The 10,407-nt window shown below is 41.8% G+C and overlaps 3 protein-coding genes and 1 non-coding gene across 4 annotated transcripts; 3 read left to right on the forward strand and 1 right to left on the reverse strand.

The window, feature by feature from the left end:
- The first annotated feature begins 681 nt into the window (after positions 1 to 681).
- LOC143010312 (C-X-C motif chemokine 11-1-like) lies at positions 682 to 2,613 on the forward strand. The gene is made up of 4 exons (XM_076162585.1): positions 682 to 981; positions 1,068 to 1,179; positions 1,779 to 1,857; positions 2,321 to 2,613. The coding sequence occupies exons 1-4, from the start codon at positions 843 to 845 to the stop codon at positions 2,357 to 2,359; spliced, it is 369 nt and encodes a 122-aa protein (XP_076018700.1). The 5' UTR covers positions 682 to 842; the 3' UTR covers positions 2,360 to 2,613.
- A 627-nt stretch (positions 2,614 to 3,240) lies between these two features.
- On the forward strand, positions 3,241 to 5,005 carry LOC143010305 (interleukin-8-like). Its single transcript, XM_076162577.1, has 3 exons — positions 3,241 to 3,389; positions 3,798 to 3,933; positions 4,062 to 5,005. The coding sequence occupies exons 1-3, from the start codon at positions 3,338 to 3,340 to the stop codon at positions 4,207 to 4,209; spliced, it is 336 nt and encodes a 111-aa protein (XP_076018692.1). The 5' UTR covers positions 3,241 to 3,337; the 3' UTR covers positions 4,210 to 5,005.
- Positions 5,006 to 6,268: 1,263 nt separating this feature from the next.
- On the reverse strand, positions 6,269 to 9,399 carry trmt10b (tRNA methyltransferase 10B). Its single transcript, XM_076162576.1, has 9 exons — positions 9,298 to 9,399; positions 8,886 to 9,051; positions 8,630 to 8,738; positions 8,286 to 8,419; positions 8,005 to 8,157; positions 7,766 to 7,844; positions 7,384 to 7,451; positions 7,059 to 7,182; positions 6,269 to 6,982 (listed from the first exon to the last, which is right to left on the reverse strand). Exons 2-9 carry the CDS (start codon positions 9,009 to 9,011, stop codon positions 6,846 to 6,848), a joined length of 930 nt encoding a protein of 309 aa, XP_076018691.1. The 5' UTR covers positions 9,012 to 9,051; positions 9,298 to 9,399; the 3' UTR covers positions 6,269 to 6,845.
- A 787-nt stretch (positions 9,400 to 10,186) lies between these two features.
- On the forward strand, positions 10,187 to 10,403 carry LOC143010347 (small nucleolar RNA U3). Its single transcript, XR_012964791.1, has one exon. It is a non-coding gene; the product is annotated as a small nucleolar RNA U3 (small nucleolar RNA).
- The last annotated feature ends 4 nt before the right edge of the window (positions 10,404 to 10,407 follow it).

The following is a 10,407-nucleotide window of genomic DNA, read 5'->3' on the forward strand; positions in this document are numbered from 1 at the left end:
TTCCTTGTTGAATCGGCCTTAAACAGCAGGAGGAAGAACTTTACCCTTAAACTGTTCCAGTAGTGTATGTGAGGTTATTCATTTTAACTCAACTTAGAGCTTATTGTTTAATTCAATGAGACCATCTTTCTCACTGTCCCGTTCAAACATATTATCATATTTGGTTTTAGGTGCCTTTCTTTTGGGCATACAAAGTAGCATCAGCCACTCAGTCACCAAAGCACAAGAGATTAGGATTTAAGATACAGTAGAAATATAATTTGAAATGCTATTATTTGATGTGTTTTGTGAACCCTCAATTGCTCCCCCCTCTGCGAAGGGTGGTAATATAATGTAAGTCGCTTTGGATAAAAGCGTCTGCCAAATGATCGTAATGTAATGTAATGTAGTAGTAGGTAATGTGATTCAGTCTTGCATTTTTCTGTGGAAGTTTGACCTACCTAAAAGCAGAGTGAAAATACGCCTCTTTTGCCTTTTTATGGGCAAACTATTTCTGACATCTGTCTCTGCATGTCGGGAATCCAACCTCCACATAACACTTCAGGGCCTCCTGATAAAGTGGATCTGAATGACGTGGCAGAACCACTTCAACAGGCTCAATTGCACAATTTTTCTCAGAAGAAAACAGAGAAGGAGACTTTTGATTAACGCTTGGGGGTGTGTGTGTGTGTGTGTGTGTGTGTTTGTGTGTGTGTGTGTGTGTGTGTGTGTGTGTGTTGCAACAGGTCTCACCAATGCCACCAACTACTTCTTTGGAAGTGTAAGTGGATTCCGAATAAAGCATCTACGTAAGTGTTGCTTTTGAAGTTGGCCCGCCTCTAAAGATAAATATAAAAAGGAGAATGGAGGATCTTCAGATCAAAGCAAACTGGAGTGTTGTGCTCTGCAACGGTCCTGAATTTCACCCTGAAGAAGACAACATGAAGGCTGCAATCCTGTCCATCATTCTGCTGGGCTCCCTCGCCACTGCCACATCACAAGGTAAGTGAAGCCTTTAAATCCTCCTCAACAGGCTCAATTTGAAGTGTGTCACGGCATTTACACCGTCTCTCTGTTTGCCCATGCAGGATTCTTCCACCACTGCTCCTGTGTACAGTTGAGCAAGTCAGTGCGCCGGTTTCTTATCAGCACCGTGACCGAGCATCCTATTAGTGTGCACTGCGATCACATTGAAGTCATGTAAGCACATTACCTACAGCAGCACACACACACAACACACACACTTAGACACAGATCCATGAGGTAAAGCAAAAAGGAGCAGTAAGAATGCTCAGGAACAGGGGTTGACAGGAGAGTTGTAAAACTAGTCAGTGTGATTTGTATGTGTTGTGTTTTGGGCTTAAATCATCAAAATACCTCCATCCTCAAGTCCTTCAGTATAAATGCCAAGTCTTAGAGGTGGATTACTGCACTCAGGACAGGAAAAAGGACACAGAATGAGTTGAATTTAAAGACAGTCTTGTTTCCAGCACCATTATCGTTGATTTCTGAGGTTTAAATTGCTAACTTGAAGCGACCACACTCAAACCAAATTCATTTGATCCAGATTGCAGGACAGATAATGTTCTGTGTCGCAGGTTGACTTGTTTCTGGTATCTTCTTATTCTCTTAGCACATTGTCGAGACAAAACAAGTCAGAAAACAACACATTACGTAGTCAAACAGAGACAAAAGACATGGATATTGTTGTTGTTGAAGTTGAAAAGGAGTTGAATAAGTAGACAATTATAGATCTCTCTCTCTCTCTCTCTCTCTCTCTTGCTCTCTCTCCCATGCAGTGTCAGACTGAAAGATGGAAAAGCCTTGTGTTTGGACCCAAAGTCGAACTTCACCAAAATGGTCCTGCTTGCAAGCAAAGTATGTTGACACTGATGACTTGATGACTTGATGACTTGATGACTTGATGACTTGATCACTTTCACTTCACTTCACATCACTTCACTTATTGTGAAATGAGGGAAGAAGGTTGAGCAACTTCATCAGTGGAAAAGAAGAGATGCTGTGTGTGTGTGTGTGTGTGTGTGTGTGTGTGTGTGTGTGTGTGTGTGTGTGTGTGTGTGTGTGTGATTAAAAAAAACCCTGAAGAAATGCATCCAGTAAGACAAACCTATAAGTCCTGACATGCTTTGTAAGCTTAATCTTCAGTTTGGTTATGGCAGCTAAAATTCCCTGTTTCCACCCAGTGTGCACAGAGATGCTGTAGTAAGGGAGAGTAGTTGGTCATTGGGGGGTTTGTTTTGCTCCTGTTAGGGGGTTTACGTATATCTAACTGGTCTTATGGTGAACAAGTGACTAATTAATGTGTTTATCTCTTTCACAGCAAAGAGCCAATGCCACCAGAACGTCACAGACACCATGATGTGGCTGTGTGTTCATCTGCTGTATGAAGAAGGATCAAACTCAAACTTTCCCCCTACTGAATGTTGAAAATAACGTTGTGAAAAGAACAATTTGCTATATTTATTGTCTGTCTAATACAAAGATATGAAGAATGTATATAGAAACATGTTTATTTATATATATATATATATATATATAAATACTGTATGTGTATATGTATGTGTACTGAATATGTCCCTTGTTATTTTTTTCCCCTTTTGGAAAACTGTGAAAACTGCAATAAAATGATTTATATAAAATGTTTTTTGAACAGCTTTGTCATGGTGGAATCAACTTTTAGCAATCAACCAATCAAAATACCCCAAATTCCCAACCAGAACCCAATGTGTGGTATCATGGGATGATGGCCTCGTGTGTTGCACACAAACAAAAGTGTGATGGCCGACCACAGACTAATATACAGCAGACAACACACACCACATCTCAGACTTTACAGTTGAAGTGCCAGAAGCATGTTTGTCTTGTTTTTGAAGTTAATGTCTCTAAAACAGCATGAGCATTGGGTCAAGAGTAAACCCTCAGGAGCTCATATGTGAGAACAACAACAGCAAGACTATCAAACAGAAGAAGCACTGTGGCCACAGGTACAACTGTGTTTGTGTATCTGATGATAAGAGCTGAAAGTCCCTGTAGAAATGAAGCTCAGGATACGCTGCATGAGTGATGTCTCTGACCTTACTGGGGCCTCTGGTTCCAACCTGCCGTCCCATGACTGCCTTTCTGCTGCACACGTGCACACAAAGTGAAACCAACGTATCCACACACACATACACAGGCTTTGGGGTTTTCCTCAAATCTCACAGAACTGCCGAGTTCACTGTGATCACATGTTTGCTGCATGCATAAATACTGAGGTGCAGATGTGTGTAAACAGACTCTGGAGCTGGACCATCAACATCTTATTGAGAAGGTCGTCTAAAGCAACAATCTAAACAACATGAAGCTCGGCATCTTGCTGCTGTTTGGGACCCTGGTTGTTGTCATTAACGGTAAGTGTTTGAGTCAACCTTTAAGGCAGTTGGAATTTACATGATTAAGAGTTGTTCTTGAATTATTCAACACTTCGGAGAATTTCCCACTGAATTTGGACAGGAAGATGAATCCTACGAAAGGGGAAGTCATGTGCCAGAATCCATTTCATCATGACAAAACAGAAACATTATGTTAACAGCAGAAAAAACAGACAGATACTAATCAGTCAAGTCTTAATGTATTTTTGAACTGAAAAAATGTGGAATTTGGGGAATATTCAGAAGAAGGAGGAAGGAAAGAGACAAGAAAAAGCAAAATACTCAATAAAACCGATAGATACACAAAAATGAAAAGCTCTAGTATCTCTCTGCACAAGTTGTTTCTATCGTCCCCTGGTATACTAACTGTACGTGTTTTGATGACAGGTATGCCACCAATCAGCAGAGACTACAACACACACTGTCGCTGTCTGCAGGTGGAATCCAGGATCATCCCGCCAGACAGCCTGAGGAGCGTCAAGATCGTCCCTGAAGGGCCCCACTGCCCAGACAAAGAGATCATGTAAGTCAAACACGCCTGATGGTTCATAGATTATTAATAAGATTCAAGTTTACTGTCCTGAGAAGATGCATCTAGTCCCTTGTGGTCTATTTCTACAGTTTCACCATCATGTAAATGTTGTTTTTTAGTGCTGGCCTGGCAAGCGGGGAGAAGGTCTGTCTGAATCCTCGGTCGTCGTGGGTGAAGAACCTGATCCAGTTCATCCTGGAGATGCAGCTGCACCAGGAGGGAAAAGCGCCTCCCAAGAAACAGCGTGGACGCCGTGTTGTCATATAAGAAAACAGCTCTTTCCTGCCCCCGTGAGCCATGCTGTGTTACTTTAATCAACACTACCACTCGTTTCTGTCTGCTATTTCAACTTCTTTCAGGTTGGATTTCAGAATAATTGTAATTGCACTCGAGTTTTTGCTAAATATCTTATACACAAATTAACGGTTTTCAGCAGCTACCCATTGCGTAATTTTCTATGAATTGCTGTGTAAAAGAGAGGCAACATGTGTTCTTTGACTCACCCTCAGCAGACCTGTCAGACTCATCAAATGAAACCTAATGTGCAAGTTGTTGCACAACTTATATGGAAGAATCTGTGGTAATGAATGAAGGAATTAAATTGTTCAAGATTCAAGACCTGCTTATTTAAAGATATGACAAGACAATGCAAGAACACGGAAATCAAGTGTCACATGTTCAGGGCAGACACTTTAATTACAGTAGATAAACAGGAAACATTGAGACTCAGCTCTCATTTCTGACTAACGACACTGTTGAGGTATTGATTGGTACAAACTTAGTCCACCTTTTCAGTTTTGGGAAAGCTATGTTCATGTATGTTTTCCTGTGTCGCTCCATCAGGCCGATGAGCCTCGAATACTCACCTTTCCAGAATGTGGTCTCCATTCTCTCAAAGATGAGCATTTCGTGCAGGGAGGCGAGCTCCTTCTCTGTGTCTTGGAGGGTGTTCCAGTACTTGTTGCGAAGAATTTTACTCACGTCCTGTTTGATCTGAGCAATATTCAGTTGCTCCTGCAGTCCAGAGACGGTCCCTTTTCCCCTGCTCAGCCTTTGCATGAGATTCGGCTCTGGCTGACAGTGCAGTTGCTTGGACTTGGATTGCTGTGACGCAGACTGCTGCAACACAGGCAGCTGGAACGCCAGCTGCTCTAGCCCCAGCTGCTCTAGCCCGAGCTGTACTAGTAAGTTTTGTGTTTGCGAATAATGTTGAACCCTTTTACACTTTGCTATCCAGTATTCAGTCTCGCTTGTCCTTAAGCTGAGGCTTTCACGCAGCGATAGGAGCTCTTCCTCATTTTCTTGCAGAGCATTCCAATAGTTGTCACGCAGGATATTGCTCACCTCCAGTTTGGTTTGAGTAACATTCAGTTGCTCCTCCAGCTTAGAAATGATCTCCTTTTCCTTGTTCAGCCTGTGCATGAGATCAGGATGTGGAAGCCTTGGCTCGTGCGGCCCTTCCAGATGTGGCCTTGGCCTGTGTGGTCTGGGGTCATGTGTTACTTGCTGACATGTTGATATGTTGTCTGATTCCGAATTCATGGGTTTTGTCCCTGTACTTCTAGTAATCTGTTGCTTTTCATTGCTGGTTTGAGTATTTGTACCATATATATACCATCCATATTCCTTGTTTGAAGCTAAAAAGATAAAAATCACAATCAGTTGCTGCTTGTCATCATACATGAGTATCACTATGACATCGCAAATGATGATGCTTCCTTTGTGATGTCGTTGCAACACATCATGCTCCCCCAGAGCTCATAGACAAACGGAAAGAAACTTTTGCTGTTGTTCTAAATCGATGACACATGATGCCACTGATTACATTACATTACATTACGGTCATTTAGCAGACGCGTTTATCCAAAGCGACTTACAATAAGTGCGTTCAACAAAGGTAGATACTGATGACATCATCATCATTACTTAAATTCAAATCTGAATGCATCTCTCGCTTGCTCACCCCTCATGAATATTATTTCATTTGTAAAGGTATCATATATATATTAGATATCGGGAACCCAGAGCCCTATCACTACACCAACCAATCAATTACTGTGTAAAAGGAGAGACACCTGCACATTTCAGATGGCAATTGAACAAATTTGCATCTCAAAGAATCTGTATAAATGAGCATTAAACTCAATTATTATGATTAAGATGTGTGTATTTCTTAAAAAGTCATAAATTTGATTGATTGTCCTTTTTCACAGCGCTTTGTCCTGTGAGACATCCTCCCTCTAGACAGCTCCAGGGTTATGTGTGTGTCTCTTTGCACATATAACAATATATAAAGCAATAATAACACACACTCAGGGGCTCCAAATATTACATAGCGCTGCTTTAATTTCACATACATAACATAATGGGGGGGCATTCTTGGGGCAGCCAAGAAAGTGGACTGGCAGCTGGAGAGTTGCCAGTTTGCTTGCAGGGCACTGCTGAGGTGCCCTTGAGCAAGGCACCGAACCCCAAAACTGCTCCAGGGGCGCCGTATCTTGGCTGCCCTGCGTTGACCCCTCTGTAATGCATGTGTGTGTGTTGTGATATGCAAGAGGGGCACGCAAGACAAATTTCAGATGGCATGTTTGCATGGTGACGTGTGTACATGTGATTTGACTCAATACAGTTTCTATTTTTTTAAAAATCTATCTAACAGTAATAAGAATTGTGAATATCACAACCCGTATTCAAGTGTGTAAACGTGCAGCTATTTCTTAGCAAATAAATATATAAATCTGTTACAATCAGTTGATCGAGCTTAACGCTGTGAACATGAATATAATAACATTAATCATCATCAAAAATGCTCCTGAGAAAGTGGTCAAACATCAGACTGATTCATGGTTAAGGATGATTTCTTGAGAAATCAGATATAGGCAATTACAGATCCACTCCACTTGCTACGTCTGTGCTGCAGTGCCAGGAGGCGTTTGGGAATCGTCTGATGCAATGACGTAACCCTTTCCCCCTGGGAACCAAGTCTCCAAAGCTCTGGTCCAGCTGCCCGTATTACGGAAAGTCAACAGGATGTCGAACACTGCGACAGAAAGAGTTCATTGATACCAACTCCAAAAAACCTACAGCAGCTTTTTAAGAGACAACCATCACCTCACCTTGATTAATGGCCAGGATCTTTGAGTGGAAGTTTTTGGCATTGTCTTTTCTCACCATGTACTCGTCTATGGGGAGCCTTGCCATGTGGACGCTCAGCTCACTGGCCTTTGAGTAGCTCAGCTTCTGTAGGTTAGGAACAGCAAGAAAATGCAGAAGCGTCAAACACTGATTTGGGCAAAATCACTGTTCCGCATCAAATGTATTCCGCATCACACTTGCACTGATATAATCCATTCTGACTGCATATATCGATAAATAAACTACTAGAATTGATGTGATCTGATTAGAAAAGGAGGTGAATGCTTTACTTTTTGTCAAACATACCTTCTGGATACTTTCATCAACAAGTCCACCGAGGACATACACCTTGTCAGCTTCCACTGTTTCCAATGCTGAAACAAGAGGCAGAAAAAAATCCACTGATATTTTCTCACTTTGGACAGGCATCTTTTTATTCTTCTTTGTACCGCATGGTCTGTACGGTCAACTACTGGACACACACTATACGCCTAAATGTAGAAGAAAAATGTGTAATATCCTTCTCATTTTCAATTCATTTAGGAAAAGTGCTGTACAGAAGGACTACAGCACTGGAAGCAGTAACACAATGTAGAGACTTGAACGCTTTGAAGATTTGGGCGCCCTCTGCCTGCTATTAGATGCATTTCAAGTAAACCAGTGAGACTAAATTTAGCACTGAATTGACCTTTTTCTGCATCTGGGCTGAGGTAGACGATAGTTTCTGGAGGAAAAAGGTCCAGACAGCTTTCTGCTGTTATCTCCATCTGCACAAAAACATTAACAAGGAGAAAAACACAACAACAAAAATCTGAAATACACGCAGGTCTAGCCCTTAAGATCGATACATTCTTTGAAGGATGATTTGAAGAAATGTCTCTGTACCTTTAGGAAGGTTAACAGTTGAATGTAACACAGGATACCCACCACATAGTTGAGGAATCCGTCGTTCATTCGAAGGCACTCTCTGTAGAGACGACTGTCCTCTCTCAGGTCTGTCAGAAAGACGTGGAACGGTCGGGCTGCCTTCCTGTTCGACCCGTACAGCCGTCTTAACTGACCCGCCAGCCTGCTGACCTCCTGAAACAGACGCGTACAAACAAAAGACCCACTATAGCCTTATCTGAAAGGATTCTATCAAAAACAGCCGGTTTTATCTTCATAACGTCTTCAAATAAAAAACAATGAGGTTGTTTTTAGTCACCCACCTTATCAGACATGCAATCTGTCATACTGAGGTCCACACACACTTTGAGTCCTGTGGCCTGAGCCTCAGTTAAACGCTCCTTAGTGATCGCCTTGACGACCCGTTTGGTGAGTTTAGGATTGTCTGTGCTAGTCCCTAGACAACAATAACACAATTATGTAACATCTTCATATGAAGAGGAAGCCATGTTCAGGAGGAAATCCATGAAAGGTTTTCATCTGTATTCAGTCATGTATTATGTACACGAGTGTCGAGATTGTAGATGTAAGTTAGTTTTACTTTTAGTCTCTACGAAACTTAACTCTGAAAGGTGTCCTTTTTAAGTTTTCTTCAAGTGATCTTTACCTGATTCCTGCTCTTGATGGAGCTTCCTCCTCTGCTTCTCCTCTTTCCTTTTGCTCTTTTTGGAGGCCAGTTGCCTCTCCCAGTGTCTCTGCTTTCTCAACACATTCTTCTGTGGATTGACAAAAACCATTCAACTAAATGAACATTTCAGGGAAACATGGCCTTTACATATTAATAGTGGAATTTTGGGTGTTATCCAGTACACAGGTTAAAGATTGGATTAGAAGCTGTATATGATTAAAATAGATGAACTTACTGAATACAGTGCATCCTCCCTCCCTGGTCTGTTTCCCACTGCATCTACCTCTACTTCTATGTGAAGCAGCTCCAGCTCTTCTGAAACCCCATTCAGCTGCCACACATCAGAGGGAATATGAGCCATTTAAGGGTGCTGATGATGTACATACAAAGCAGCTGCATCACCTGAAAACGGAGATTACGTTTATTCATTTAAAGCCAAAACTTTTCTAGGCTTTTTGGGCACTGTAAAGGAACAACGGTCATGATAAGAAACCAAAACAAAGGCAGAGAATCGAGGAAAGTCATCCGTGTGTTTGCGTGCGCAATCGACAGCAACTGGGCACATTCGCCTAAGATCTGCCGAAAATGTTAAAATATGTTAACTAACACTTCGAATGAAAATAGTAAAACAAAAATACCCAAACAACCCTGAGATTGGAAGTCGCTTTCGAAAACGTGCGGCGCGTGTGTATTACGTCAGAGTAAACATAGCGAAGGAGGCGGGGACATGTGAACAACGTAAAATGCACCCAAGAGCCCATGAAAAAAACATTCAGAGAGGCACAATGATTCTTCCGACGATAATCATATATTTTGCCAGTCAATGTGTTTTTATTGTGTTTAGAATATTTACAATACACTGTGGGCCGATCACTTGATAATCTGCCACAAGGTGACGCTGTACTACCAAATACAATCCGCTAAAAATCAGCCTTCGAAACAGTATTGTAAATCGTGGGGAGTATATTTCCTTGTTGTTGGCGATAACAATATATTTTCACACGAATCCCAATAATTCCCAAAAGCATTTTGATATCCGTTTTCCTTTGGAAATCTAAAAATGATCTTAGCATCAGGGGCGTTTTAGCTTTAAAATGCAGAATCCTCGCATTTGCCTCGTTGCCGCGGCTTCGATTACTCTATAGTGTTGAACGATAGAAACACTCCAATAGGCGTTTTACCTGGACGATATAGTTAATAAAGAAACGTTTTACTCGGGTTGTTGTAAGCGTGTGAAGCTAACACTCTCCAGCAGCCAATGAAAGACGCGGAGACGGGACACTGCACCGCACTGCATTTTGGGTATATAGAATAAGTCGATTTCTGAATTTGACAAATAATTGGTGAATTTGTGGAGGAAGCACCATGTCTTGGCTCGGCCTCTTTCCATTGTAATCCACGTGTTTGGTTTATTGATAGCTTCTATGGCGATATTACTGATAAAAGAGTGTGGCATTCTTGAGGGTAGTGTCAAAACCGTGAACGCATAGACCCGACAAGTCATACTAGTACTGAGGCGGGTAATTCGGAGCAGTTAGGACTATACTTTCAGGGATCATTTCTATAGTAGCTGACTTGAGAAATGTGTTACTAAAGTGTATGGCCTCGCAAGCCACGATGATGAGTAGATGATGTTCCGTCCTGAGCGCGAAGCGGGCGAAGAGATTTGACTCAGGTCACATGCTCCTCGCCTTTGATGACCGTTCATTGTTTCTTTTGGAGACATTGAGGGATGGAACATGATCAGAGTGGTGTAC

The sequence above is a fragment of the Genypterus blacodes genome, unplaced genomic scaffold, assembly GCF_046128005.1.
Source record: "Genypterus blacodes isolate CSIRO-AG114 ecotype Tasmania unplaced genomic scaffold, CSIRO-AGI_Gbla_v1 ptg000122l_1, whole genome shotgun sequence".
NCBI classification, from domain to species: Eukaryota; Metazoa; Chordata; class Actinopteri; order Ophidiiformes; family Ophidiidae; genus Genypterus; species Genypterus blacodes.